The sequence below is a fragment of the Notamacropus eugenii genome, chromosome 3 (genome assembly GCF_028372415.1).
Source record: "Notamacropus eugenii isolate mMacEug1 chromosome 3, mMacEug1.pri_v2, whole genome shotgun sequence".
NCBI lineage: Eukaryota > Metazoa > Chordata > Mammalia > Diprotodontia > Macropodidae > Notamacropus > Notamacropus eugenii.
This window is the reverse complement of record NC_092874.1, coordinates 104439799-104463899: the sequence shown is the minus strand read 5'-3', so window position 1 is coordinate 104463899 and position 24101 is coordinate 104439799. Positions and strand designations below refer to the sequence as shown.

The 24101-nt window shown below is 37.7% G+C and overlaps 1 protein-coding gene across 1 annotated transcript; it reads right to left on the bottom strand.

Moving 5' to 3' along the window:
- Positions 1-9615: 9615 nt before the first annotated feature.
- On the bottom strand, positions 9616-11484 carry LOC140531208 (olfactory receptor 10AC1-like). Its single transcript, XM_072650274.1, has one exon. It carries the CDS (start codon positions 10696-10698, stop codon positions 9733-9735), a length of 966 nt encoding a protein of 321 aa, XP_072506375.1. The 5' UTR covers positions 10699-11484; the 3' UTR covers positions 9616-9732.
- Positions 11485-24101: the final 12617 nt, after the last annotated feature.

The following is a 24101-nucleotide window of genomic DNA, read 5'->3' as shown; positions in this document are numbered from 1 at the left end:
TGTTATTGTTGTAACTTCTTGAAAAAACATACCCTTGCTCTGAAACATAGGCTGTGAGGTGAGAATGCCTGAGTGAATGAATTAATTTATCCTTCAAAACCTTCAACAGCCCTCAGATATTTATAGAATAATACTCAACCTTTTTCTTGTAGCTTTAAAAGACCTCTACAAATTGTCAAATTGAATTGAATTTGCATATTTGGCAATGCAATTGGTATGTAACTTGGATAAACATTGTTAAGAGCACTGCCTCTGGAGTCAGTAATACCTGAGTTCAAATTCTAATTCACCTTGTGACCTGAGGCCAAGTTATTTTTTAAATTAATTTATTTAAAACTTAAATACTAATAAATATAAAATGAGAAAAAAAACAAGCATTGGCATGTGCACAGCAGAACATAAAAGAAATTTCAAGATATACAACAAGTTTTCATTTCAAGAAAGCCTATATATTAAATACTACACATTGGTTTCTGAACTATGAATCTTTTCTTTGTTTCCTTGTAAGTTTTCTTGTGTTCTCTGCTGTGTACTTTTTACTTTGTTCTTTTCCCTCCTTTTCCTCCCCACTCCTCCAAGAAGGCTACAATTAAGCATTTATGTGTGTATACACACAAATGTACACATATTTGTGTATGTATATATATATATATATATATATATATATATATATATACATACACATGTATATAAACACACACATACATATATCCATGAATATATACACTTACATAATCATATACTCAAATATCTATAATCATACTCATATATAGATGTATACATTCATTTGCATGTATATAAGATGGTACCATATTTGTTTGTTTCTCTGAGGGTGGACATCTTCTTTCATAGGTCCAAGTCATTCCATATTTTTCTAAGCCCAACGTTATACTGTCTAATTATTTTAAACAGTCTAAAACAGTGTTGATTAATGCATAATCTGACATATAGTGTAGTTTCTCTATTTTTCTCTTTAGATTAAATCTATTTTTACTTTAACTTTATCTGAGATCATGATTACTACCCTTACTTTTTTCCTAATAAATTCTACTCCTGATACTTATTTTGTTTCTGTGTATCTTTTGTTTCCTACTGACTTCTCTACTTTACTTCTCCCTAGCCCTGCTACCTAGTTCTCATTATTTAACCTAACCCCTAACCAAAATTCCTTCCCTTGTTTTCTCTCCCTCCCTAAATTTCCTCCTTTATCTTCTCCCCATCCGTTTCCTTTTAGCCTTTTATTTCTTTCTGAAATTAGAACTTTTATGCCCTTCTAGATATATGTGCATTGTTCCCTATTTAACTCATTCCTAACTAGAGTAGGGTTCTAGAACTACCAGCTTTCCTTCCTCATCTAATTCCTCTGTGTCAGTTCTTCCTCTTGTACCTCATTTGTATTAGATAATTACTCTTTCTACCTTTTCCTAGACTGCTTTACTCCGATCTGTCTTTCAAACTACCCAATTACTAATAATAATCTTTGACATATGATTTAGATTTCCTCATATAAAATATAAGCAGTCTGTCCTTATTGAGTCCCTTATAATACATCTTTGATGTTTACCTTTGATGTTTAGTATTTCTCTTGGCTTTTGAATATCAGATTTTCTATTGATTTCAGGTCTTTTTGCAACAAAATCTTGAAAATCTGGCAATTCATTGAATGTCCACTTTTTTTCCATTCAGGATTATGTTTAACTTTTCAGGTTATGGTATTTTTGGCCACAACCCCAGTTCTTTTGCTCCTTGATATATATTGTTCCAAGACCTGCAGGCTTTTAGTGTAGCTACTACTAGGTATTGTGTGATTCTGATTGTGGTTCTGCCATAATTTAATTTATTTAATTTAACTCCATGACTACATGAACATCAGTTTATGAAAATGTCATCTGACCAGCTATTTTGTAGTCTCTCAAAATTGGCCACAAGAACATACTGTTGGTGTGAAAAAATGATTTTTTAAACCTCTTTTAAAATTATCTTGCTTTTCATTGGGGCTAGTGTGGGGTTTCATGTCCATAGAAATATCAACCTATAAAAAAAATAAAGAAATCTCTAATCATGTAGTCCAACTATTTTTAAAGTATTACTAATGTATTCTACTAGTAGCAAGCTTATGTTCAGAGGTCATATTTTATCACAGAATTCCTCATCTTGATATTCACTTGATTTCTGAACAATTCAAGACTCTTCATAAAGAAAAAACTAGACCAGAGTTGGCAACCTTTCAGAGGTGGCTTGTCAAGTGTTCACTTATTTGTTCTTTCACTGTAGGTAAAGAGTCACAATGTCAGCCACTCTTCCAAGAGGGAACCTTTACATACCTGCTGTCCCTCTGTCTAGGAAGCCTCTGTAGCAGGTGGCAGTACAGTGAGTATGATAGGAACATCCTGGGAAACACTGCCCCAAACCTCAGGCTCCCTACTAGAAGGGGGAGAACAACTGTGTGAGTACTGCCACACCCACCCCTCCCCTAATCCCCAGACCTCAAAGAATAATGCAGTTATGAGTCCCCTTCACAATTCTATGTTTAAGTCAAACTCCTCACCAACAGTTCCTAAAATTTGAAATGCCATATCCTTGTCTTTGTACAGACTGTCTGGGTCTAGAATGTTCTCCCTCATCTATTCAACATATTGGAATTCTTAGCTTCTTTCAGAGCTCAACTGACATGTTACCTCCTACGTGAATCCTCTCTTGGACCTCAGTTGCAATTACTTTTTTTTTCTCCTCAATTTACTATCTATTTAATTAGCTATGTTGAATTGAATCTAGGTTATGTAGTCTAATTTAGAGCTTAAACTTTTTCCGTTCATGACCTCTTCAGTGCTTCTTAAACTGTGGGTTGCAAACCCTTAGTTTAAAAAGTACTGATTTAATTGATACCTGAAAAGAAATCTCTCCTTATGGCATTCTGAAAAAGATGATATCCAATTTCCACCCCAGGACCTCCCATTCAACTATTGTAAAGCTCTATTATTTAGATAGTTTTCCATTACATTAATGTGAAATTTACTTCTCTTCAACTTCCACCTATACTGTTCCTAAGTCTTGCCCTCTGGGGTCATGCAGAGCCAGTCACTTTAGGGATGATGTAGAATCTTGATCTTAACATAATCTATTCAGTCCATAGCGAAATAGGGAGGACAAGTAGAGGGAGAAATGCAGAGTATAAGTCTCTTAAAGACAGGCATGATATTTTTAAAATTTTCACACCCATTGTAGCATCTAGCATGGGTCTTTGTACCTAGTGACTGCTCTCTCAGTTGAATCAAAGAGAGATTTCTTATGACCTACTAGCAGTCTCCTATTTCATAGGCTACAAATCTCCTATAAGCCTACACCAAGGTCTTCCCCCCTTTAAGACTGGACACACCACATAAGATACCCTTAATTTCATTTCCTGGGAACCTTGGGAAAAAAGAGTAGTATTTCTGGGTCAAGTTAACCCACAGGTTCAATTTTAGTTGTAACATATACCTTTTGATCTCAGGGAGATCCTTAGAAGGACCTTTGATGGATTGTAAAATCCTACTATACAATATTTTGGGTCCATAATACATAAGAATTCGGAGATAGAGTCCCATATATAAAATATCCATCTATTCTAAAGTTATTTTCCAAATGAAAAATAATAGGGGCTACAGGGACTCCAGTAGTGGAATCAGCATATACTCCAAAATGTTGTGGTTGAATGTAATAATGCTCTTTGAAAATTATAAAGTATTGAATAATAAGATATAAATATGAATTATTATAGTTCTAATTCCTGAAATAATGTATGTAAACTATTTTATAAATTTATAAATATAATATATAAATAAAATATAAATAAAAATATAAATACAAAATTTATAAATATAAAACTATTTTATAAATAATTTAGCTCATATAAATCATTTTGCAAACTACAGAGTACTATATAAATGATGGCTATTGTTGCTATAGTAGTAGTTGTTGCAAATCTTAAGGAGCTATTTAAATATGACTATTTTTATGTTGATGCCAATTAAACACTCTAAATTTTCTGGATGGAGAGAGATCACTGAGAAACTACTGTGTTAAAGAGAAAGGGACTGTATACGTAGGGCCCTTTCTTATTGTTGTTCTGTCATATCTGACTCTTTGTGACCCCATTTGGGGTTTTCTTGCCAAAGATATTGGAGTGGTTTTCCATTTCCTTCTCCAACTCATTTTACAGATGAGGAAACTGAGGTAAATGTGGTTACGTGACTTGCCCAAGATCACATGAGGCCAAATTTGAACTCAGGAAGATGTCTTCCTATCCTCAGGCCCAGTACTCTATCCACTACACCAGGGCTTCTTAAAATTTTTCCCTTTGAGACCCCTTTTCACCTGAGAAATTTTTATATAACCCCTGGTATATAGTTATATAAAATAGATATACAAATCAAACATTTACTGATAATGAATCATAAGGAAATTTATTTTAAAACAATTCTTTGGTGTATATATAATTTTTACCATTTATTAAAGATGTAAAAACATTTGTATGCCAATGAGATGCATGTGCTTGTTTATTTTTATATAAAGAATTAAATCTTGCTGTAGTATTTGATAATGTAGGATGCAGAAGATTTTTCAGAGTTGATTGATATTTTGATTTTATAATTGTTAATGCTGAGAATGCCACTTTGCACAAATGCATGGTACAAAATGGCAGAAGTATGTTTAGGACCATTTCAGAAACTTTAGGAAATTCTGTCCTAATCCCCCATTATTCATTTAATGATTTTGCACATTTGCAGTTGCAGCATAAACACTGCACAGGGCAGCAAGGTGGTGCAGTGGATAGAGCAACAGGGCAGGAGTCAGGAGGACCTGAGTTCAAATCTCACCTCAGACACTTGACACTCACTAGCTGTGTGACCTTGGGCAAGTCACTTAACCCCAATTGCCTCATCTTGGATCATCTCCAGTCATCCTGATGAATATCTGGTCACTGGATTCAGATGACTCTGGAGGAGAAGTGAGGCTGGTGAGCTGCACAGCATTCCTCACTCAACACAAAGTCAAGTGCAAGTCATGTCATTATTTCTCTGATGGCATGGTCTTCTTCAGTAACGAAGGATGAACACACATAAACATTGCAATTCTTAACATACAATCATTCTGAATCTAAGCTGCCATATTTTTGGCATCGTTTGTTGGTTTTGCCTGGCCTTACGGCATATACAGTGCAAAGTGCATGTGTTATGTGTTCAGAAGCAAGGCTGCAGTGAAATTATGTGATGCAACATGGGCAAGCACTGCCAGAAACACATTTGGAATCATTTGTTCAATTTTGAATGAATTTTTGGCCATTCAACATTTAGAAATGCTTTATTGTTGCTAAATTTTTTGTGACTTCAACATTCAGTTATGCGACCTCATTTGGAGTCTCCACCCATAGTTTAAGAAGTGCTGCATTATGCCACCTAGTGCCCGTAAAGGGAAGGAAGTCTGCCTAGGACCCTTTAAGACTTTAGATTTCCCAAGACCATATTGCATGCTTTTTCCCTGGGCGGGGGAGGGGCTACAGGTAGGAAGATAATGTGGAACTCAAAATTTCAAAACGGTTCAAAAATTGTTACATGTAAGTGGAATATTTAATGAAATAAAATACACTTTTTAAAAAGACTTCAGATTTCACAATGTCATTGAGGTAATGTGATGTAAAAGAGATTATTTTATTATTTAGGTTTGTGAACTTTAGATGTTACGTTGTTGTCTCCCAAGGGTGTTGATTTTGAGTCTAGTTTAAAGTCGGTAGAATAATCAGAATCATAGACTATTGATTGGAAGCAACCTCTGGTTGAGGTCACCTAATCCAATATACTTATCCAGTGATTGATCATCAAGCCTCTACCTGGAAAAACTCCACTGATGGGGATCCTCCTAACTTCCAAGACAGGCCATTCCTCTCTGGGGACAGATCTAATCAGTAGGAACTTTCATTGTTTTCTGTCCTCCCAACCAAACAACTTAATGTTCTCAGTACCTCCAACCTATTCTCATGTGCCAGAGCTCCTAGTCCTAGCAGCCTCCTGATCACTCTTCTCTGGCCACTCTCCAGCTTGTCACAGACTTATTTGAGATATCTCAAACAACTGAACACAGCACTCCAAATATTGTCTGAGTAGGGGTGTGTGTGTGTGTGTGTGTGTGTGTGTGTGTGTGTGTGTGTGTGTGTGCGTGTGTGTGACTACTAATAAACTTCATGTGATTTTTCTAAGCAATATAGCACCAAATACTGCTTTTGCATCCCAGAGAATAAAGCTTTCCTTTGATGAGTGGCTGTTGTTACTCTGTTCAGAAGAGAACCTTTGGACAGAACTTGAAGAGCTGTGACTAGTGTTGAATTGGTTGATCAACATTAATAATGATGATGAAGGGCAGGCAACCTTCTGAAACCTATAGCCTCAGTGAATCAGCAGGTTGTGTTAAAAGCCTGTTAAGTATTCCTCCAGTATATAACATACATAATACTGTGTTAAGCATTTGCCTCAAGTACTTCTCTCTAGGTCTGTCTGTTAGTCTCTGCCTCTGTCTCTGTCTCTGTCTCTCCTTCCCACCCTCCTCTATATGTGTGTGTGTGTGTGTCCATGTAATAGCAATATATCATTCTCTTATTATATAACAATATATTTATATATAAATTCTCTTTTATCTGTTTCTTTGCTGCATACATGTCTAAATATTTCTTTTGCTTTCTTTGTTAGCTTATGTCTTTACCCTTTGTGTCTCCTTGTTTCCATTTTTCTTTCCCTTCTCTTCCCCCTTCCTTTCTCATTCCCAATGTTACCTTCAAAAAAAACCACACAAAACCAAAACATCTGATCTTTAATGGGTCAAAATACAGGCCCAAATTCCAATTAGAAATGTTTATCTTTATTTTATACTACTTTGGATTCTGTTTTAATTCCTTTTCTATATAGTTTCATGTAACATTCAAAGTATAGGCATGAGTTGTCCGTGATCAGAAAACCTACCTTAATTATTTTGGCCTATATTCATCTCTCCTCTGAAGGTACAATCTGATTTTTTTTTTTTGAACCTCACTCCCTCAGTAGTCCTAGATTTTTTTTTAAAAAAGTATCTTATATTGGAAAGTAGAATATCTTACAACATCTTTTAACTTTTGCATTACATTTCTGGATATCTGTATTTTGGTGTGCTACTACAATGGACTTTTTAAAAAAGTTCATTATATAGTTAAATATAATATGATCAAATTCAGAGTTTGATAGTTTTTTTTCCTTCAGTAGAGCACACTGAAATCACATCTTTGACTCTTTCCTGCCTCTATCTGTTCACCTCCAATTGATTTAGTTTTGTTCTATGATAGCAGTTTGTGAACTTTCAGGCAATACTGAATGAAAATCGGTCATCACTGAAGAATTTGAGGCTAATTTCTATGCTTACACTTGTGGTACCCGTGCATACCTTTTCTGCATTTTCCTGCAAGGATTTTTTTTTTTGAAACTATGTAGCAGTTTTCTTCTATTCTGAGTCTGGTTTCCAGACTACACTTGCAAACCATCAAAAGTTAACAGAAGGGCAGCTATGGTAAGAAATTAAAGTCTTAGGTAGAAGAAGGTATAGGTAGGTAGAAGTTTGGTAACATTACATTATATTAGTAAGTACTGAAGATAGCTCCTCTCTGTAGTTGGAGCAGTATGGTTACATTGGAGTTCTGCCATATCTGACATTCCTTGTTGTAATGGCCTTATAGATTAGAATGTACTAGTAACCTTTTTTTGTTTTCTTTGAAATATTTAAGACTTTATCAGAAAATTTATCTTCTTAACAAAATACATTACCTCGACACGCCCTTTATTTTCCCAGAAATCTAAAATAATTTGTGTAGATCTGATTACAACACTAGGCTCAACCCCATTGGTTATTGATTTCTTTTTGATATTTATTAAGACTCCATGTTAACCATTGAACTGTGTGACTTGGGTCTAAATACAACAAAAAAGTGTCAATGTTTATGGACAAGAGATCTGGGCCAAGAAATTCCTAAGGTTTTGAAGAAAATTCATTTAAAATCTAAGGAACATAAACATCAGTTTGTGGAATGGTAACAATTTGGTGTATTTTTCTGCTAATTTTTGACTTATCCTGTTACTTTTCTTGAAATGTTCACTGCAAATGCTGCTTGAATATCTCCTTAGAAGGACAATTTGTTACCCAGAATGGGTAACATAAGGCCAGAGAGCAGCATGCCTGAAACAATATTCTTAAACCAATGATGCAGCAATATGACACTTTCTAATCAATTCTTTTGACTAAACAAAATAAATCCAATTTTAAAAGGTTCCCTGACTCTTATCCTCATTGTTCAGTCTCAGTACACATCTCTGGAGCCTTTCTGACCCAGTTACTTTATGTCTGTGTATTCACAGTTTCTGGCTTCAAGTTTGTACGTTGGACCAATTCCTTGGCAAGCTGAAAGTGAACCAGTCAATATTGTCTGATAAAGACAGACACTATGAGATTTATGGCCCTCAGAAAAATGTCCTAGTTCCAAGATCTCTTGTTGCTGTGGCCTCAGGAGCAAGGGATCACAGATTTAGATTTGGAAGGGACCTGGGAAATCATTCAGCCCAAATAGCTCATTTTACAAACAATTTTAGAGAGAGGCTGTGAGTCGTTCAAGGTCATACAACTAGCATGTGGACATAAACCTGGGTGCTCTCACTTCAAATCCAGTCTTCTTTCCTTTAAACTATTCTGCTATTCTGGTCTACTTTCTCTCATCATAGACCCGGAGCACTGTAATCGGAATCAAGCAAAATATGTGGTCAGGGTAGAATTCAACTCAGGATCACCTGCTAAGGGTCTAGTGCTGGTAGGCACTTCCAATGTGGGATAAAAGGCAGATGGCTGAAACAGAGAGAGGTACTCTAAGAAACTCAGTGCTGTCCTGGGCTCAGTCCCACCCTGTCTGCCTCTACCAGAATTCAATTTTAGCATATATCTGGCTTTATTTTTAAGTATATTTAGCATATATCATTAGGTAAATATAAGAAACGCAGTGAATAAGCAGCGAGGAATGAAATCTCTGAACTATTGAATTTAGTCTCTTTCAGCTGCAGGAGTAAGGGGACTGAAATCCAACGAAGGGAAAATGCACAGGACTATGAGGTAGGTCTTCTCATCTTGACATTTTTCAGCTTTCAACAGCAAATACCAAATAAAGTGCATCTTTTGTTCAGTTCCAAGATGAGGCTTTAACGACCTCAAAACCAGTTCACATCCAACAGTTACATATCCAAAATCTATCTCAGAAAACTTAGCTTCTCCAAGACAGCCGTGATCACTCATCTCACCACATTCTGTCTATACTAATCTTTCTTCACTCCCACACTGACCCTTTGACCCCCATGCACATTGTCTCAGTAGGAGTACAGTAGGTCTGAGCTAGAGTCATTTACATATTTTGGATTTTGTAAGTATCTCTTATGTGTATGTATATTTGTGTCCTATTTCTTTGATGTGATGGGAGATATTTAGTCAGGGATTGGGTCTCTCCATTAGCATGACAGGGTTAGAACAGAGGATTCAGGGAAGACTTGAATCCATTCCTTTCCCAGTCCTGAACACTAGATGCTAGTGCCTAAATGAGAGAGCAACAGTGGAAGAGGGATAATGTCTTGCATTGCACTGAATTCCCCTGCCCCGCCCTAGGCTCTACTCCTTGTCCTTAGGGTTGGAGGGGGTGGGTCACCCAGTAACAAGGGAGTGGCCATCTCCTTTCAACCTCAGTACCCTGTGTATGGTTGTGGTGACTTCCCGATTACGGAAACTGTAGATGAGTGGGTAGAGTAGAGGTGTCACATTGGTATAGACAAGTGCCAGAGTCCTGTCCCGCTTTGGGGCATAACTGGTCTTGGGTCGTGCATACATGAAGGTGGCACAGCCATAGTGCAGCAGGGTAACTGCCAAGTGAGAGGCACACGTGGATGCAGCTTTCCTGCGGCCCCCAGGTGAATGCAGGCGTCTCAGGGCACCCACAATGGCACCATAAGAAGTTAGGATCAGGAAAGAAGGCACCAATAACAGCACAATGCAGGCCCCAAGTAGAGGCAGTTCCTCCACATAGCTGCGGGTACAGGCAAGGTGCAACACAGCAGTGATGTCACAGAAGAAGTGAATCAGCAGGTGGGAGCCACAAAAGGGGAGTTGGAAGACAGCCACTGTGAGAAACAGGGAGACTATCAGTCCCCCAAGGCAGCAGCTTATAGCTAACCTCCCACAGAGCCCTGGAGTCATCATGGCTGGGTAGTGCAAAGGGTGGCAGATGGCCACATAGCGGTCATAAGCCATGGCTGCTAGCAGGAAGCACTCAGCACCCCCAAGGGCCACAAACATCTGCATTTGTACTGCACAGCCCAGGAATGAGATGGGACTGCCCTGGGTTTGACCCTTGGCCAGGTCAGCTAGGCAGCGGGGCACTACTACCAATGTATAGCAGAGCTCAATAGCTGACAGTTGACACAGGAAGAGTAACATGGGGGGGCGAGTGGCAACCGAGGCCACAGACACAAGGATGACCAAGTTTCCACTCAGGGTGGCCAGGTGTATAACTAACAGAAGCACAAAGAGGAAAGGCTGTAGGTGAGGGAATTCAGAGAAGCCTTGTAGAAAGAAGGCAGGAGCCATCTCTGTTTCATTCCTGGTAGACTCCATGTACTGCAGCTGATGGCTGTATTGCCTATGGGAAAAAAGGGAGATGGTAATTTGGAGACATGATCTGTTGTTTTATAAACACATTGCACCTAGAGTCAAATGACTTTGGCTTGAATCCTGGCTCTCCACTTAGAAGCTATATGACACTGGACAAGTTTTTGCCTAAATGCTAAGATTCCTCCCAGCTCTAAATCTACAGTTGCTACAACTGGGGAACATGGGAGGGAGAAGGGAAGAAGAATGAGGGGACATCTATAGAAATAATTTCCTGAGAAAAAGATACTGAATATGTGGCAATTTAATGAGAAGTGTCGTGTAATGGCAAAAGCCCCCCTGAACCTGAAGTCTGACACTTACTGGCCATGTGCCCATGGGAAAATCATTTAACTTGTCTGATTTTTAGTTTATCTATAAAATAGAAAATACTTAGCACAAAGAGCTTTATGCACTATCTGATCCTTAAAACAATCTTGCTGAAATAGGTGGGATAATTATTCCCATTTTACAGAAGAGTACACTGAGGCTGCATGGGGTTATGTCACTTATCTAGGGTCAGAGAGATAGTGTCTGAGTCAGAATTTAACCTGATCCCAAATCCAGCACTATATTCACTAATTACCTGGCGCTTAATAATATATACACCACCTATCTCAAAAGATGTTTGAACATCAAGTACTGTGTAAAGTATGTCTCTCCTATGCAGCCTTCTTGAATTGAGTTCCAGGAGCATTGCATTTGAATTCAAAGGACTTAGTTTTAAGTCCCCTTGATGCTTAATAGCTGTGTGGTCTCTTCCAAGTAAAGATCTCTGACCCTTCACTCCCTTCTATTTAAACATTTCCTCAATCCACTTGCCCACTCCCCCTCTGACTCTTTCTATCTCCTTAACCTTTACTCTTTTCCATAAAACATGCCTCTGACCTGTGCAAACATTCCATTATCTATTCATATAGTGGATTAACATTTCTGCTTGTTTGTCCTGCACGCTTGTGGTCATGTCAGCAATTAAGAGATAACAGGTCATATTCTTATCATTCTTTACTCCCTCTACTTCCTACCCTGTTGGATCTGGGACTGAGCTATCTTTTTGTTTGTTTTTCTGATCACAGAATCACAGAAATTTAGGGCTGCAGGAGATCCTAGCTTATCTAATTCATCCCCTGCCCCGCATTTCACAGATGAAAAGTAGTAGACTCAGGACACCTACTACTCAAGAGTCAAACCAAGATTAAAATCCAGCTCTTCTGCATGATTACTAGTCTTGTGTTTCTTCTATTCCCAGACACTGTCTGCCTTCATGTATCAGGAGTATCATTAATGTTCCTCATATTTAAATCTAGAACCAAATAATATATGTTGCTTTACGAATATTAAATTGCTTTGTAATGGTTAGATATTATTTAATTAAAAATCATTAGTAATTTAACAGTTGTTTCAATCAATTCTGATAAGAGTAGATGATGTATTTATTTGCATACAACTTCAAACTCAAAATTTTACAGAAAACTATATTATCTTTGTATATAGTATCTTTGAATATTATACATATATACATATACATATATATTTATATTCCAGAATATCAGAAGGTACCTTTGACACCACTTCCTCCAACCTACGCATGAACAAGAATCCCCTTTTTAATGTTATTGACAAGTGTTTCTGTATCCCTGACGAAAAACTTCCAGTGACAACAAAATCATCATATGTTCATTCTACTTTCATGTAGCATTTGGATAGCTCTGATAATATTGTAGACAAGCTTCATGGGGCATAAGTGCCATTATGTAAAAGGCAATATAAACCTGCCCAGACCATTGGAAAAAGCAGATATTAAAAATTTGTTTTGTGATGGAGGTAGTGATGGGGAGGGCTAGAATGACAACTTGTGCATGATAAGTTATTGTACTGAGAGACTAACATCTTCCTTCCCCTTATCTATTTTAATTGAACTTACAATGAGTGTTATTAATTTTGCTACTTCTTATTAGGAACTATCAGTATATCAAAGCAATGCGAGAAATGCAATCTGCCCATTAAGTTAATCATGCAAATCATAGAACCCTAGAATGTTAGTTTTGAAAGGGACCTTAGGGATCTTCTATTTCAATCCTCTACCTAATGCAGAGAATCCCTACAGCCTACCTGATAGTTGATTATCCAATCTCTGCTTGAAGACTTCTAAGAATGGCTGTTTCATTACTTTACCAGGCAGCTGATATAATTTTTAGATAGTTCTAATTGTTAGAAGGATTTTTTTCTTCCATTGAATTGAAATCTGCCTCTCTCTATTTTCTACTCATTGTTTCTAGTTCTTTTCTGCAGGACAAAGTAACACAAATACAATCTCTCTTCCTTGTATTCATCCTTCATATACTGAAGACAGTTATTTTGTCTACTCTGTTTTCTCTTCTTCAGGTAAAAATATCACTAGTTTCTTCAATTGATTCCCATAAGGTATGGTCCTGAGGAATTTCATCTTGGAAACTCCCCTGTATCCTCATTCATCTTTCTGACTTGTCAATATTTTCCCTAAAATTTCTTGTGGTGCAGTGGATAGAGCACCAGTGCAGGAGTCAGGAAGACCTAAGTTCAAATCTCACCTCAGACACTTGACACTAGCTTTGTGACCTTGGGCAAGTCACTTAACTCCAATTGCCTCATCCTGGGTCATCTCTAGTCATTCTGATCTGGTCACTGGATTCAGATGGCTCTGGAGGAGAAGTGAGGCTGGTGATCTGCACAGCTCTCCCTTACTCAAAACAAAGTCAAGTGCAAATCATGTCATCATTTCTCTGATGGCGTGATCGTCTCTGGCAATGAAGGACGAACACACACACACACACACACACACACACACACACACACACACACATTATTCAAGATGTAGTCTGACCAGAACCGAGCTCAGCAGGACTATCCCCTCTCCTTTCATATACACAGAAGACACAAGAGATAGTGTTAGTAATACAAACAACAATATAATATAATTTGATCATCAAAAGAGAAGTTTAATGAGTCCAATAAATTTTTAGAGGGGCATAAAACCATAAAACAAGGAAAACATAACTATATAATTCCATTATCTAAAAAATGGGAGAGATTTTCTCCCCCTCCTTTTTATGTTTCATATCTGTAATGGGATGGCAGTGGTTTTTAATAAGCAGTAAGAACATATTCTTAGTTAATGTCAATGTCTATTCAATTTCCTTAGGGAGGGAGGATAGTCATCGTCAAAATAATAGCAACTCAAACAATCCACAAATTCATAGTTCAAAAGCAAAGAAAGAGTGAACTAACCCTTTCTCCCATGGCTCAGCCATTGAATGGGTCATCTTACTTTTCATTATGGGGCATAAATTTAGGGGATAATCCTCCACAGCTTCCAATTGTACCTCATGATTGCTCTTTCATGCCCCGTATTTTCACATGACCATAATTTACTCTCTCCTCATCTGCAAAATCCTCATATATGAGCCCAGAAATATTCTGAGAGGTATACAATGTTGTTCGGTCATGTCCAACTCTTCATGACCTTATTTGGGGTTTCCTTGGCAAAGATACAGGAGCAGCTTTCCATTTCCTTATTCAGCTCATTTTACAGTTGAGGAAACTGAGGCAAACAGGTTTGCGTAACTTGGTCAGGGTCACACAACTAGTAAGGGTCTGAAGTCAAATTTGAACTCAGGAAGGTGAGCCTTCCTGAGTCCAGGCTCAGCACTCTATCCATTGCACCACCTAGCTTCCTCAACAATATTTAGAACAAAATATGGAAAATAATAATAACAATAATAATGAGATCCAGCATGGGGGTGATGATTAGAAAACTTCCCTGGGAGCCAAGAAGACTTAAGTTCAAGAAAAACCTTTGACATGTACTGGTTACGCATGTGACCCTGGGCAAGTCACTTAGATGCTTAGTGTCCCAGGCAATTCCTTAAAGAAGCAATTTGTAAATCAGGTGTGTTGGTAGAGGAAGCTCCTCATCGGAAGCTCCACACACAGATCTGATGTAATAAATAACAGTGGCAAGAGCAAAATGAAAAATATAGCAGAGTTAACATTTACATAGGACTTAAGCTGTACTGACTACTTTGTTCATATCTACCTTTGAAGGACATAGTACAAGTATTATTTATCCCAGTCTTGCAGGTGGGAAAACTGAAGCTCTGAGGGTAAAGTTTTCTTTAGTAGTGTCAGAGCCAGACCTCAAACTCAGGTTTTCTAATTTCAACACCAATGAATGTGCTTTCCATACAGACTACTCATGACAACTTGGTCCTTTGAAGTCATCCAGTCCATACATCCAGCCTTATCTACATCACATACTATACCCCAGGAGCCTGTCTATACTGCTTTTGGTCATCTATCTGTTCTCTCCCAGACTCTCCTGCTCATGCTTTCCTCCTTTTTCCTTTTTAGGTATAGAAAGAAACTATATAGCTTTTCTTTCTTAATTTTTGCTTAAGGGTTCAGGTATCTTTCTCTTTTTTATAAGTTCTCAGAAATTTCCTACGGAACCTCTTTTTTCAGACTGGGGACAAAAGTGACCATTGACGTTCTGATTCTTGGACATTTGTAATGAGAAAGTTTCTCACTGAGGTCAACAATTTCATCCTCAAGTTTCTTTAATATGCAGAAACACTTGTCCTGATGATTTATTGACAACTTTTTTCTTATCTGTTGCTAAGAATACTGGGTACTTTTATCACCATTTTATCTATATTTTCCAAAAGTCTCCTTGGGCATGAGAATTCAAGTGAAGAGGGAAGCAGAAATTCAGTCAAATTTTCCACTATCTTCTTTTTTTCCTAGAGGGAACCTTTAGCACCATGATCACCATGTGGTCCTCCTGATTCTCTAATTGGATTTCTACCTTTGGTGTATTTAAAGAATTTCCTTTTAAAGGAAGGAATGAACCAGCAGGGCCTTTAAAAAAACATTTTCCAACCACAACTCACAGCAGAGGAGGAGAATTAGCTTCAAAGAAATAGCATATAATCCAACATCAGAAGTTTTTGGCAGGGAGATTGCCTCTGTTCTAAAAACCAAAAAGGCTAACCCATTGCTTTGAAGTGCACCATCACTTCCCTGTCACATTTTGATAGATATTCTAGATGCTAGCTGTCTTGAACTGCAAAATGTCAGCATCTTTTCTATAAAGAACAATTCACTTCAATTGACCAAACATTTATTAAGCCTCACTCCAAAGATGGAAAACAGCATATACCTTCCTTAAAGGAGGTTAAAATCCAACAGAAAAATTTTATTCTGAACCTGCCTTTGAAATAATCTTTTGTTTTCCTTGCACTGAAAAAATTTTTAGTAAGGGGCCAGGTCATATCTCTTTTAGTCTTGAAGATCCTCCTTCGTAGTGAGGATGTCTGAACATTTCTAGGTTTTTGCTGCACCTGGGTGCAGTGAGTACTAGGTGCCATAAATATGGCAGGTAAGTGGGCAACCAAAAGGAGTGAAGAAACTCAGAACATCATTATGCCATCAGAGTATCTTTATAGTGATCAAATGTGTCCTGTCACCTGATTAGGCTGTTGAGCTTCATCCCCAAGGTGAATCTAAAGAGAAGTAATATTAGACTCAGAAGCAATGGGTTCCTCTGGAACTGTATTTCTTTAATCCAGGGAGAGTTAGTGAGGAGTATCTTTTAGTTCAAGAGTCCTGTGGAAAGGTCTTTCTTCCCTACTCCATTGCCTCTCCCACTGATGGGAAATAGGACATATGTGATTCAGTGTAATCAATAGCCTACAGTGGTGTAGCTCATTGGAAAGAACACTACACTGTGTATAAAGAGATCTGGGTTCTAATTTTACTTCTCACAGTTGTCAATGGGGTGACTTGCACAAATTTCACTTCTCTGGATCTCATCTGTCAAATAAGGGAGTGAGTCCTCTTCTCTATTCAGTCACTCTTCATCCCTTCTGATCTTGCTTCTATCCAAACCTCTGTACTGAAGTAACTCTCTCCAAGGTCAGCATGATCTCTTAATCACTAAGTCCAATGGTGGTTGACAGGTCTCATTCTCATTGAGCCTTCAGAAGCATTTAAACTGGTGAACCATCATCCATCTTTCCTTCTTTTCTCTCTCTCTCTCTCTCTCTCTCTCTCTCTCTATCTCTCTCTCCCCTCTCTCCTTAATAGTCTTAGTTTTTTTTTTCTCCTATACCCCAAGTGCAGACTCTACCACATCCCTCTCATCTTTCCTCTCTAACACTAACTCACTAATTCATTCCTGTGATTTTAATGATCATCTCTAAGGGCAAAATCTGCAGATCTGTATATTCACTACAGATTCCCCTCCTATATTCTAGTGCTACATCAACTGTTGGATGGACATCTCTACTTCCAATCATTTGCCCCAAACTAAACTTACCAATTACCATCCTCAATCTGTCTCTCCTAAAATAGCTTTTTTGTTGCCATTAAATTCACAACTATCCTTCCATTTATCCATGCTCAAAACTGTGAGTTCATCTCCATTCCCACATCTAATCAATTGCAAAATCCTGTCAACTCTACCATCTCAACAGCTGACCTCTCTTCTGAGCTCACATGGTCACCATCATAATTCAGGCCTTTAGTACATAGAAGTTTTAGGAGCCCCCTACCTGATTTCCTGGCCTTTGGTCTCTCCCCTCTCTAATCTTGACTCTACAAAACTGCCGAAATAAATTTCCTAATAAATAAGTTTGACCATATTACTTCCCCCCTAAACAACCCTTCATTGAGTCCTTACTGCTTTTAGGATTAAACATAGACTCCTTATCCTGGTATTTAAGGCCCTCCATGATCTGATTATCTTAAGCTTATCTTTCTAGTTTTATTTCACACTACTCCTTTTCATGAACACTGTGGTCTGGCCAAAATGGAGCTAAAAGCTCCTTCCTTTTTTCTTATCCTGTGACCGTATATTTACTCATCTATCCACATACAGTAAATGCACAGCCAATTTTTTTTTTTTCTCCGTTGGAATACTTTTCCCCTTAAGCATTCCAGTCCTGAAGAAAGTTTGCTCTGATCTTGTCAGCTGACAGTAAGATTTTCCTCCTTAAATTTTCTTAAAATATTTTGTTAGAATCTCTCCTTTGTCTCCATCACCTTCTACCAATCGCTTGTGTTCCATATTCCTTCTATTATACTGCAGTCTCCTTTAGGGCAGATAATGTGTTGTTTTTCATCCTTACACCTCCAGTAGCTAGCAGGGTTGCCTTGCACTTTGATTAGTGCTTTAAAATGCTTGTTCAATTAAACTAGATTGAATTTCTAACATCCTTTCTAGTTAAATAATTTTGTGCTAATTGAATGAAAAACTAGGCTGTTCTTAAAATTAAAAACGCACATGGATTAATGTTAGGATAGAAGCATCCAGCTACTATTTTAGGAGAAAATGGAAGATCTCTTCCCTCCCCACCCCATTCCAAATCTCCAGCATCCTTGGTGGGAACATTTTTGCACCTTATGAAGTTGGAAGGAAAGAATGAGGAATAGTATTATATAACATTGTATATATTCTGCATCAAGGGCTTAAAGGAACATTATTATTCAAACTGCATCCTTATTAATGAGAGAAAAGTAAACTTCAGATGTCCTCTTGTTTTTTGAATGTCTTTATGTATGTTCAACAGAAATACCACTGTCCCCACTTTTTACATGGTCCTGCTGAGGCAGAAGGATCCACTGGGCAGAGCTCCTCAGGAAAAAAAAATAGAATCAGAGCCTAGGAGTCCTTGTGTCCATACCCAACAATTTTTTTTCCCTCTACTTCCTCCATCCATACTTCTCTTCTTCCTATGACCTATTTATAATTCTAAACTTTTAGAGGTGAAAGAGACCTTAGAGATTATTTAGTGCAAGTGCTCTGCTTGCACTAAAAGAAACCAGGCCCTTAATGGTAAAATCACTTGCCCATGATCAAACACATAGACACAGGTATACATGAGGCTAGACTCCAACTCTCCTGATCCCCAGTCCAATGTTCTTTCAATTCAACACATTGTACATTGTGAAATTATGTCTCCTTATTATTGTGAGGCACAGGACTGTGACTGAGAGCAGGTTAACCAAATAGGAATTATTGTCCTAGATTCCATCTTTTCTGGAAAGGGAAATGTGTGTGCAGGGGGAGGGGGGGCAGGCGCAGGGTGACTCAATTTTCCTATGCTACAATGCAACCCTCTTTCCTCTACCTCTGTTTTCCTAAACCCAGAGCCCCCCTTACCTGAACCTGGGGCTAGGAATGTCTTGATGATGGATCCAGAAAAAGCTTAAATCATTGTGGTAAAAGAATGGGGAGAACACAGTAACAATGAAAAACCACGAATTACAGAAGTAAAGAGGAGAATAGGGGGAAGAGACACAGAAAACGTGAGACATATGGAGAAAGAGGTAAAGAAAGTATGTGAGGGTGATGCTCATTGTAACCCTATAGAGCAGATGACTGGAGAGGGCCTTAACTTGCTTTTTATCCCTTGGGGGTTGGGCAGGAGGGAAAAGAAAGAGGATGATTGTCACTTCTTGCACGGCATCCAGAGGGAGGGCCGAGGAAAAGCATCTGGTGATTAATTTCCTCACTTAATAAAGACGTTTTTTCTTTGAGTAAAGATATTAACGGGACATTTGGTCTTTAAAAATAATAGTGCAAAGACTGCTAAAACTGGAAAGGACCTTAGAGACTACTTATTTCATCCCTCACCCACATTTTACATATAGGACACTAAGACCCAGAGAGGTGGAGAGATTTGCCCAAGGACACAGTGCTCGTTAATGACTGAGAAGGGACTAGAATCTCCTAACCGAACATTTGATTCTACCCCATAGCTAGCTTCATCCTCTAGGGATACATACCCTATGAATGCTGTACCTAAGTACTACTTGAGCTTGCACCATTGTGCCCATCATCAGATGACTGCTTTTAAACTCTACAGTAATGTCCTAGACCATGGTTGAGGTCATCCCTTTTTGGAGAGATCTGGAATTCAACTAACGTGAAGAACCTACTCTCTTCAAGACAATGTACTAAGCTCTGTGAATAGAAATGAAGTCAATAAATATTTAATAAGCACTCACTATGTGCCAAGCACTGTGCTAATGTTAGAAAGATAAAGATGGCAATACAAAGGTAGAGATTACATAGTAATTTCTTTTTTTAAATTAATAAGCATTTACTTTCTTTTCCTTTTGCTTACTAACTCTTATGACTTAAAAGGGAAAAAAACCCCAAAATAAGACAAAAACCTTACAACAAATATGCATAGTCAAAGCAAAACAATTTCCCACTTCAAAACGTTTCATTCTGCATTTGTAGCCCATCATAATTTTCAAGAGCGAGGAGAGCATTCTTTATATCCAGATTCATAGTTGGTCATTGTGTTGATCAGAATACTTAAGTCTTCTACATTTTTTACAGTATAGTTACTACTATATAAATTGTTTACTTGATTCTTCTCATTTTACTTTGTGTAATTTCGTACAAATCTTCCAAGGTTTTCTTGAAACAATCCCTAAAATCATTTCTCATAGTGAAATATTGTTCCATCATATTCATATGTAATGGGGGTTTTGCTGCACATGCCCTGACGTGGAGCCACTCAGCCTCTGGGAGGTGACACTCTATGTTCTCCTACCACATAGGTAAGAGTAGCCTCCCTTGATTGGCAATGTAGCCAGAACAAGCTGTGTTTTTGAAATGCCAGACTGGGACAGTCTCATTCTCTTTCCAGAGAGGGCAAAGCTTAACCCCTAGCACAAGTTCCATGAAATGAACTAGTAAGGGAGAAAGAGGAGCTTTCTTCTCCTGCTCTCACTCTTACCCCATGACTCTGATAAATGGTCTTAGGTCTCTGTTTCATTTGACCTTATCAGTTTCTAGATACATTCAGTAATCCCCTATCCTACCCAGAATTAAGCTATGGTGACCTAGGAGCCAGAATTCTAGGCAGCCAGCCTGGCAGTGAAATCCTGAGATGTTAGGGAGACTAGACCTCAAGCCCAAAGGTGAGGGAATACTTTAGACTTGAAACTGGAACAGTGTTATATAATAATTGAGCTAAGCTATGGATCTAATCCCTTTCTCCTTTGCAAACACTGGGGTAGTATGGGAAGAGGGGACATGTTATTCCTCACATATTATGGCGTATGTTTGCATATTTGTCATGATACCTTTGAGATAAACATGACTTTATACAAGTCAGTTTGACTATTATATGTTTGGATCTGGGGTGCAGAAGACCACTATATCAGATTCACAAGTTTCTCAGAGCTTTCCACCTAGGTTGGCTGCCTATATCAGGACTTGAGGGAACACAGTTGGCAAGCCTGAAGTTAATGGCAGAGACAAAAACAATCTTTCTTTGGCTGAACCCTGGGAGAGGGGTGAAATGCAGCATACTTGACTATCAGGTAGTGGGGGTTAGTGTAGTCAGTGTTACATGTGGGAATTTGTGGAATCAATTTTTCCCTCTTACTTTGTTCTGCTTTTCCCCCAGTATTGCCCAAGATCTTATATTATCAGTATTATTAGGATTTTTCCTTATTTTGAGTTTTTAAACCATTTTTGTTATTTTATGAACATTATCATTTGTTTTGTCAATTGAATTAAATCTTGATTAAATAAAACCAAATAATGGCTAATTTTGAGGATAATTTTCTACCTCAATTATCCTGAACTCTATGGTTTTCTAGCTTTTCAGCTGCATGCCCAGTTCATTGATGTCCTCTTTCTCTATTTTATTCATGTAAACATTCAGAGACATAAAACTTCCCCTAAGAACTATTTTTGCTGCATCCCGTAAGTTTTGGTAGGTTGTCTCATTATCATCATTTTCTTGAATAGAGTTATTGGTTATTTCTATGATTTGTTGTTTGACCCACTCATTCTTTAGGATTAGATTATTTAGTTTCCAATTAATTTTTGGTCTATCTTTCCATGGCCCTTTATTACATATAATTTTTATTGCATCATGATCTGAAAATAATGCACCGACTATGTCTGCCTTTCTGAACTGGATTGTCAGGATTTTATACCCTAGTACATGGTCAATTTTTGGGTATATGCCATGTATCACTGAGAAAAAGGTATATTTCTTTCTATCTCCATTCAGTTTTCTCCTGAGGTCTGTCATTCCTTCCTTTTCTAGAATTCTGTTCACCTTCTTAACTTTTTGTGGTTTATTCTGAGGTTACATTTATCAAGTTCAGAGGGGGGAGGTAGAGATCTCCCACTAGTATAATTTTGCTGTCTGTTTCTTCCTGTAACTCCCTTAACTCCCTGTCTTATAATTTGAATGCTACACCACTTCGTCCATATATGTTTACTAATGACATTACTTCATTGTCTATGAAGACTTTCAGCAGAATATAGCTTCCTTCCTTATCTCTTTTACTTAGATCTATTTCTGCTTTTGCTTTGTCTGAGATTAGGATTTTTACCCCTGCTTTTTTTTTTTTTACTTCAACTGAAGCATAATATACTCTATTCCAGCCTTCTACCTTTACCTTGTGTGTTTCCTGTTTCAAATGTGTTTATTGTAAATAATATATTATAGGATTATGGCTTTTAATCCATTCTGCTATCCACTTCTATTTTAAGGGAAAGTCCTTCCCAGTTATGATTACTATCTGTGTCTTTCTCTCTAGCCTGTTCCCCCCATTTGTGCTTTTAGTTCTCCCTTCCCCTCCTCAAAAGAGTTTTACTTTTGACTACCGCCTCCTTCAATCTTCTCTCCCTTCTAACTACCCCCTCTTTTTTCTTCCCCCTTTCCTCTCCTACTACCTGTAAGGCAAGTTAGATTTCTATACTTAACTGAGTATATTATTCCCTCCTTGAACCAAGTCTAATGAGAGCAAAGCTCAAACAATGCTCATATCCCTCCCTTCTTTCCCTCTACTATAATATATTTTTGTGCCTCTTCATGTGATGTGATTTACCCTTTTCCATCTCCTCTTTTCTTCTTCTCCCTTCATATTCCTTAATTAGATTTTTTTTCATCACATCAATTAATTTATACCCACACCCTCTATCTATGTATATCCCTTTTAAATGTTGTAATAAATATGCAATTCTCAAGAATAGCAAGTATCATTCTCCCATATAGGGTTGTAAATGGGATACAGACACTGGAAGGAAGAACAAGATAAGAAAAAGAACTGGCCTATATAAAGAATTTTAATTTACAAATTATAATTTATAATTATAATAATTTATAATTTAAATAGTTTTTGCCAAGATATGTACCCAAATAATTATGATACAAGAGAGAGGGTAGGTCCAGGCTATTTGCTGTGAGAAATGTAAGAGATTCAGAGAAATGTATCATGGATGAAATAGTATTTGAGTTGGGCTTTTATGGATGAAAGAGACATTATAACATGACAGTAAAGACTAGAAAATGAGTCCATTCCATGTATGAGAGATGGTATAAAAGAGAGCACTGTGATATTAGAGGATAAAACAAGAATGGAGACTGGAGAATGGTCTAATTTTGGCTGAAATGAAGAGCTAGAATGGTAAGTTGGGACCAAAATGTTAAATGTTGTGGTCCGGATTTTGTTTGTAGGCAATGAGGAGATAAAGTTTTGTAGTAGAGAAGTTGTTTAATTAGAGTAGTGCATTACCAGCAACATTATTTGGGCAGCACCATGAAGGATGGCATGGAGAGGGATCAAATGGAAGCAATAAATGAGTTAATCTGTAATGATAGTCTAGGCAAAAAGAAATGATGTTCTGAACTACAGTTGTTACATCGAGAGTGGAAGGAAGATTGGAGAGATACAGAAATAGAAGTAATAGAGTTTGGAAAATGTTTTGATTATAGAGGGTGAGGGAAGAAAAAAAGTTCATGATTGACACACAGGATGTTGGTGCCATCAATAAAAAAAAGTTAGAGGCAGGGGCAGGTTTAAGGAGGAAATAGATGAGTTAAGTACTGAACAGACTTCATTTGAGGTGTTTGTAGAATGTCCAGACGGATATAAGGCATACAGAAATATGGAGCTGGAGCTCTGGTAAGGGGCTAGGATACAGGTATAGATTTGGGTCATCTGTGGTCAGAGTGAGAGAATGAAGAGATAAAGAGAAAGGGTAGAACCACTTGCAATATTATATATATATATATATATATGTCTACACACATATATGCATATATATACTCACACATACAAATATACTATACACACACACATACACATACACACATATATTTGCCACCTTTTTTCATTCCCTTGATGTGCACTCCATCATGTCCTCAAGAAATATTGTCATTTAGAAGCATATCATCCTATGGGATTACATCAGCCTTGGTAGTTAGACGTCGTGGATATCATCAGTACCCTCTGGTCCTGTGATTGGAGGGCTGGAAATCAGAGCAAAGGACTCCTTCCAGGCCAGCCAT